At 41.6% G+C, this 7,009-nt stretch overlaps 1 protein-coding gene across 1 annotated transcript in view; it reads left to right on the top strand.

Annotated features, from left to right (window-relative positions):
• Window positions 1-721: 721 nt before the first annotated feature.
• DAW1 (dynein assembly factor with WD repeats 1) overlaps window positions 722-7,009 on the top strand; it is a 74,534-nt gene continuing 68,246 nt past the window's right edge. Inside the window, exon 1 of the mRNA XM_008074226.2 lies at window positions 722-887. Coding sequence (XP_008072417.1) covers window positions 848-887 — 40 coding nt within the window. The 5' untranslated portion in view covers window positions 722-847. The remainder of the gene's footprint in view (window positions 888-7,009) is intronic.

The following is a 7,009-nucleotide window of genomic DNA, read 5'->3' as shown; positions in this document are numbered from 1 at the left end:
TGCATGTCTCACTTTTTCACTCAGGCTGGAGTGTGGTGGTAGGATCATAGTTTACCGCAGCCTCAAGTTTCTGGGCTCAGGAGATCCTTCTGCTTCAGCCTCCCAAATAGCTGGGACTACACGTGTGTGCCACCACACCTGGCTAATTTTTTTTAATAGAGAAAAGGTTTTGCTGTGTTATCCAGGCAGGTCTCCTACTCCTGGACTCAAGCAATCCTGTCGCTCCGGCTTCCCAAAGTACTGTAATTACAGGCATGAGCCACCGTGCCCAGCCTTCTATCTTCTTTAATTCTGTTCTCCCATCCCTGAGATGGGGATGGTATTAAGTGGCGCATAACTCATAACTTTGTTAGGATATGACTATAGGTATATAAACCTTTTAGTGCAATGTACGTCACATAGTCAGGAAATACAGGATATTACGGTTAGGCCATTTTTCTTTACTAGGGACAGACACAGGTCATATGTTGGCGTCCCAGAGTAGTAACCAGGAGCGGGATTTTTCTCTCCCTCCTCCTTTTGGGAAATCCAGTGTGCCAAATCAAGTGCACGTGGTCCATGGCCGAGCCTCGGTCCCCCAAGGTCGCTTAGTGAGGACACTAGTGGCCTTCGCCCCGTCGACTCCAGGTACCACCAGAACACTCGCCCGGAGCGGCGCGCAGAAGCCCCCGGCCGCCCCCGGCCGCCCCCGGCCGCCTGGGGTCGCAGGCTGCGCTTGGGAACCCGGGCCTTCAGCTCTGCTAAAGGAACGCGCGGAGGTGCCTGCGCATGCGCGCCCGCGCCCCGCTGCTGTTTGGCGGTTTCCATGGCTACGAAGCTCATCGGCTAGGGAAACCACAGAGAGAAAATGAAGCTGAAGAGCCTCCTGCTCCGGTATTACCCGCCAGGTAAGTGCCAGGCACCACTGAACCCCACGGGGGTCCCTGGGTTCCCAGACTGAGGTCCCTGAGCTCCCAGACTGGGGGAAAGTCCTGGGGTGGCTACCCCAGGGGGCGACGAGGTCCTCTGGTAGGTGACCCGAGTGGGATGGGAAGTCAGGCCCTACCCAACTTGGGTCCCTCCCTCCTTCAGTTGCTGGACTCTTTCTCAAAACGTTTTAAATAACTTTTTAAGGAAGTCATTAAACTTCACCGTGCATATGGACAATGTACTTTTACTGATGCCTACTGCGTACTCCCTGTGTACTCTGTGCCGTCGGACTTTTAAGTTCATAAGTCCTTCATTCCAATGAGTTAAGGAATTATGAAATAAACTCATAAGTTCAAAAATAGGCTATATCCTTGCCTAGTTTCCAAGTTTTATAGGTGAGGACGTGGTCACCTTTAGAGAATAAGTGAAATCCACTAATCACCTAACTTGTTAGGGACAGAATTAAGAGTAGAACTCTTGGCTTCTAATTCAGAGCTTATATACATATATAAAAAAAGAAAAATAGTAAACAAAACCTCATTGAAACTTGCCATAAATTAGAAGATGATCAAATACACTTGCTCAGTGAAAACTCTAGATAGGAAGTGTCACGATTTCAAAGGCCTTTAAGATACTTTGGACTTGTTTGATTTGCCATCGTTTTATAAGGAGTAAGTCTTGAAGAATTTAAGGCCGAATGTCTTGCTCTTCCCATCAACACATTCAACTGCTTAGTCAACATCTCCACCAAGGTGGCAAGTAGACAGCGGTCTTATGATTCCTTTTCTCCTGTTGCTTCCTCAAGCTGTACCCTGGTAGTAGATGGAATGACAACCTATTCAGTTTTTTTTTTTTTTTTTTTTAAGAAACTTTGGTGTCATCCTTTGATGATTGTGATCACTCATTGCCCCTCTCTGGAACTCCTTATCCACCTTCTGTTAGTTCTAGTTCCAAAATATTCTGTGAATCCATCAGATTATCCCTCTTGCCACAGCAAGGGTTTAACATCCCTTCCAGCTACCAGTCTAGTCCAACCCTCCATTCCAGCCACCATCACTTCCTGCTGAGCTACTTTAGTGGCTTGTCAAGTGGATTCCTGGTTTTCACCCTCATTTCCTCTAATCCATCTGCTCTAGCAGCCAGTGGGATCTGAATTAAAGACCTCCGGTAGTTTTTCATCATGCTTAGAATAAAATCCATATTCTACTCTTTTGACCTCTAGAACATCACTCTTTTACCCTCACTATACTTCAGACTTTTTTGGCTAATCTTCCAAGACTTAAGAGAGGTCTTTTCACTCCTTGTTCTTTCTCTGAGCCCTGGAAATAGCGGGCTCCTTTTCTTAATGCAGTTTCCGTCAATGTCAACCACCAGAGAGAACTTTTACCACCCATTCAAAGTAGTGTGCACTGGTTCTGGTTTTACTCTAGGTCATTTAATTTTCTAATTATAGTTTTTATCACCTGAAACTCTACTTATTATGTTTCAAATGTCTGCTTCTTTCTCACAAGATGTCAACTTCATAAGAACTAAAACCTTGTCTCTTTTATTCACTGCAGTACCCTCAGCTTCTAGAAGAGATCCTGGGACTTAGAAGGCATGTTTGTTGAGTGAATTTGTGAATAAATGAGTGTGTATGATTAAAGAGGTCAGTTCAGGCACGAAAATTATCTTGAATAAATAGTTGAAGTCTCAAGGGATTGTTACTTTTGCCTTCCTGCAGGAGTGGGCCTGGACAGTAATTTTTTCAATATAAAGTTAATATAAATAATAAAATAATTTAATGTATTAGTTATATAAAGTTAAATATAAAGTTAACATTTGTAGAAAAAAACATGTTTTATTTCTCGTGGAATTCTAATTAAAATAACACAAAAAAGCTATAGGTATGAGCGTATTTAGGAAATTTAAATTATGTGCAGGTATATAGTACATACAAAATTTTAAATGAAGACTAATAGCTTATTCCCTTTAAGCATTCCTCACTTTCTTTTGGCGATGCTTGCCAATAGGCTAGTGCTGGTTCCCCTAAATAGATGGATAAATGAAGGTCTTGCCTTCATCCCTTTGTTGTGGATTGTCAATTAAGAATGTGGACTCTCATGTTTTTACTCATAAGTGGACCCTGAACATTTACCATAATACTGTAAGAAAGGGACTGACAGTAGTGAGATACTGCTACGGGGCGTGGTATGGGGAATGGGAATGGGGGGGCGGGGTAGGGAGGAACACAACATCAATAAAGGTACCTGATCTCAAACCAGGTGAAGTGAGGACCAAGGGGAGGCCCAAACTTTACCTGTACCATCACCACTTATATTCCTAATCCTGAATTGTACCCCACATCTTAAAAAAAAAAAAAGAATGTGGTCTCTGGGATCAGAATAACTGATTCTCACCATGTACTTTTCTTTTTTATTACCTTGAGCAGTTGGTTCTGATCTATCAAGCCATGGGTCAGATGGTGATAACAGCACCCCCTCACAGGTCTATTAACCCCTTCTAGCTACTATCTTATTTGCCTCTTTCCCTTTAGAGTAAATTAACCTCTCTGAAAGAATGCTTTTCTCAACGTCTCTCTTCCCTGTGTCTTGAATTCACTTCTGTCATGTTTTCACCTTTACTGTTCCAGTAAAACTGCCCTCTTCAAGACCTGCAATGGCCTCCACATTGTTTAATCCACTGGTTAAGCCATAGTGCTTATCTTGACCTGACAGCAGTATTTGACCCATTCAACCACTTTTCTCTGGCTTCCGGGACACCTTTATTTGGATGTCCAGTGTGCACCTCATATGGGGGTCTCCTATGGTCTGCCCACCTCAGAAAATAGCAGTTCTACTTCTCCACTTACTCTTGCCAAAACTTTCGGACTCTCCCTGTCTCTTCTCTTTCACATTCCACACCTGGTCCAATAACAAATCCTGGGAGCCTTACCTTCAAAATATATGCAGAATCCCACAATTTCACCCTACCCTGACTGCTACGACTCTCTTTAATGATAAAGCTTCCTTTCACTCTTACCCCTCTTCAATCTATACATCAGGAGGATGGCTCTGTTAGAACATAAATCTGACCACGTCCCTCTTCTGCTTGAGCCCTCCAATGGCTTTTCATCTCTCCTAAAGTAAAAAGGCCACAATCCACAAGGTCCTGCAGGATCTGCCCCCTGCCGTTGCCTCCTTGACCTTACCACTTCCTACTTCCTCCTCAGGCAACACTACTCTCCTTGGACAGGGCAAGGGTGTCTCCACTCAGGGTTTCTACAGTCCTCTCACTTCCTTATTTCTGCTAGAATAATCCTGTCCCAGACATTGGCATAGCTAGTGCCCATATTTTTAAACTCTTTCCTCAAGGTGTTTAAAGGGAAGACTTAGATGAACTCTCTTTCTAGAATTTCTATCTTTTCCCCAAGATATTTCATGGCCATCTTCCCTGATGTATCTTTTTTCCTTAGGACAATCTCAATCCAATACACCATTATTTTTCTCATTTATTTTACTTAGTCTTCCTCATTTTAACAAAAGCTCTATGAGGGTAAGGACTGTGTCTGTTTTGTTTACCACTGTATCTTTACCGTCTAGAGCAGAGCCTAGTGCCTGAAACCAGCACTCATACATTTGTTGGATAAATGGGTTTAATGAGATGATGTGAGTTAAGTAGAAGGCTTTGGACTTTTCCTGAAATGTGAAAGGGCCAGATAAGTGATCTTTGATGTCCACTCCAGCTCTAAAAGTACAGGGTTCTAGTAGTAATCTTAAATTCAGATAAGCCTTTAGAGTCATGCTGGCAACTATTGCCTTAATGATTATTTTATAATGAGGTCATATTACTTAGCATGTATGAATATCTCATTTCTGAATTCCATCTTTGGTATGCTTTTCCTACACCATATTATATGCAAGTTTCCAAGGTACTACTGAATGGCAGGTGGGTGTTCCAATAACATTATCAAATAGGAAAAAAAAATCACTCACCACTGAATCATTCCCATGCTACCTTTATTTCTTCAGCATATAGAGCTGTTTTGTTTTACTTCCTAATCCTCTAGTTTCAGTCCTCCCACTTTATTTTGAATACTTAAAGGTCAGGAGCATTGTTTTGTTGGCATCCAATGAGTTATCCCTCTCCCTATCTAAATTCCTGAGGACTAAATGTGCATAGCAGTGAAATGGCTAATCAATGATGTGACAATCCTTTTTTATCTTGATCACATTCATTAGTTCATAAGCTCTTTGCTTTGTGAAAAGTAGGTGTTGATGACATGCTTTTCAACTGAATCAGTTATGACAGTCTTTGTCTGTTATTTATTGTCCACGTTCTTTGGCCAGGAGAAAGAACTAAATAAACATTAAACTGTTTAATATTCTAGAACTTAAAAGGTTTCTATAATTGAAAATGATCTAAATTAGTAAAGAATACCAACATCATTTGAAAAATACTCTTTAATTTATCAAAGAATTTTGGGAATAGAGGCTTCATACCTCTATTCTGTTTTGGGAATTATATTGCATAATAGTTCACAATCAAGATAAGCTCAAGACTGTTAAGACACAATGAAAAACAATCACTGAAGAAAATCATTTATTTCTAGCTGCATCTTTGTGTATAAGTTAGGCATTTATAAACAAGAAAGCATACATTAATTACATAAAAATGGTTTTAGGGTAGCGAGTAAGCCATCATATTGTCATTAGCAGAAGCATAGGACGCAGAGTGGGATGCAGGGCGGGTGGTCAGAGAGGTTGAGTTGGGTTCTTTTTTCTTAATTGAAGAAAAAGTCATTTGTGAACTAACTTAAAGTGAGAACCGAGGCCTCCCTTGACCCTGGTGGGCGGCAGGAGGGTGAGGCGGCCCTGGGTGAGCTGGCATCCAGGGGAGGGGTGTCACATGGAAACTGGCCAAGGGGGTCTCTTTGCTCCCCTGGCTGATGAGCATTGTTTTTCTCAGTTAAAAACAGCTCAGAAAACAAGACAACTATCAGTAAGAAAACTTTCTGAAAAAGGAACCACTGTATACATGTATGATACAATGGTGCAAAATAAAAACAAAATATTTACACATTAACTGTTTTTACATTGGCTAGTTCTTTAGTTCTTTTTAAATTTTTTTAAAAAATTTTAAATATGTGGTGTACAATTCAGGGTTAGGTTTACAAATGTTCATTATGCATGTACCCTTGTTGATGAGGTGTGCCCCCCAACCCCCAACCCTGCTCCCAGATTCCCACTACTTCCAATCCCTTTCTTATAGCATTAGGATGGTTGTTCAAGGTCCGCTTATGAGTGAGAACATGTGATACTCGATTCTTTGTTTCTGTGACAGATCACTCAGTATTATAGCCTCCAAGTCCATCCAAGTTGCTGTGACGTTCATAATTTTGTCCTTCTTTATGACTGTGTAATATTCCATCGTGTATGTACATGTACCACATTTAAAAAATTTCAGTTCTCTTTCAATGGGCAGTATGGTTGGTTCCATGTTTTTGCATTGGCGAGTTCTGTAGGAAAAGCAGATATGATGTATGAGTAGCTGCACCATGGATATGAATGTTATTGCTGTTGTTTTTCCTTCGTTAAAATCTCCTTTCAAGTCGGGCTCGTTGGTTCAGCCTATAATCCCATGCTTTGGGAGGCCGAGGTGAGTGGATTGTCTTTGCCCGCAGGTTCGAGACCCGCCTGGGCAACTTGGCGAGATCTCATCTCTACAATAAATCAAAAAAATCAGCCGGACGTGGTAGTGTGCCTGTAGTTCCAGCTACTTGGAAGGCTGAGACAGAGGGATCACCGGAGCCCAGCAGGTCGAGGCTGCGGTGGCTGGGAGCAGCCACTGCACTCCAGTCTGTGAGACTCCAACTCAAAAAAAAAAAAAATCTCCTTTCAGTGTAGAAATACATGCTTTTACTCTTCACAATACATGAGCCTTTTGCTCATATTGGAGCTCAGTAATCATGGGAAAAATGATCATATTACCTTGATTTTAATCACAGTGAAACAATCAATGTACCTGTTTCAGATTTTGCACTTTATTGTCTAGAACCCTTTGTCCAGCATCTCCACTAAATTTTTATTGTTGGCTTTGAATGCTTTTTTTTTTTTTTTTT

The sequence above is a fragment of the Carlito syrichta genome, unplaced genomic scaffold, assembly GCF_000164805.1.
Source record: "Carlito syrichta isolate Samal-C Ts95f unplaced genomic scaffold, Tarsius_syrichta-2.0.1 Scaffold316380, whole genome shotgun sequence".
NCBI lineage: Eukaryota > Metazoa > Chordata > Mammalia > Primates > Tarsiidae > Carlito > Carlito syrichta.
Note: the sequence above shows the minus strand (reverse complement) of the source record. Positions and strands in the feature narration are given on the sequence as shown.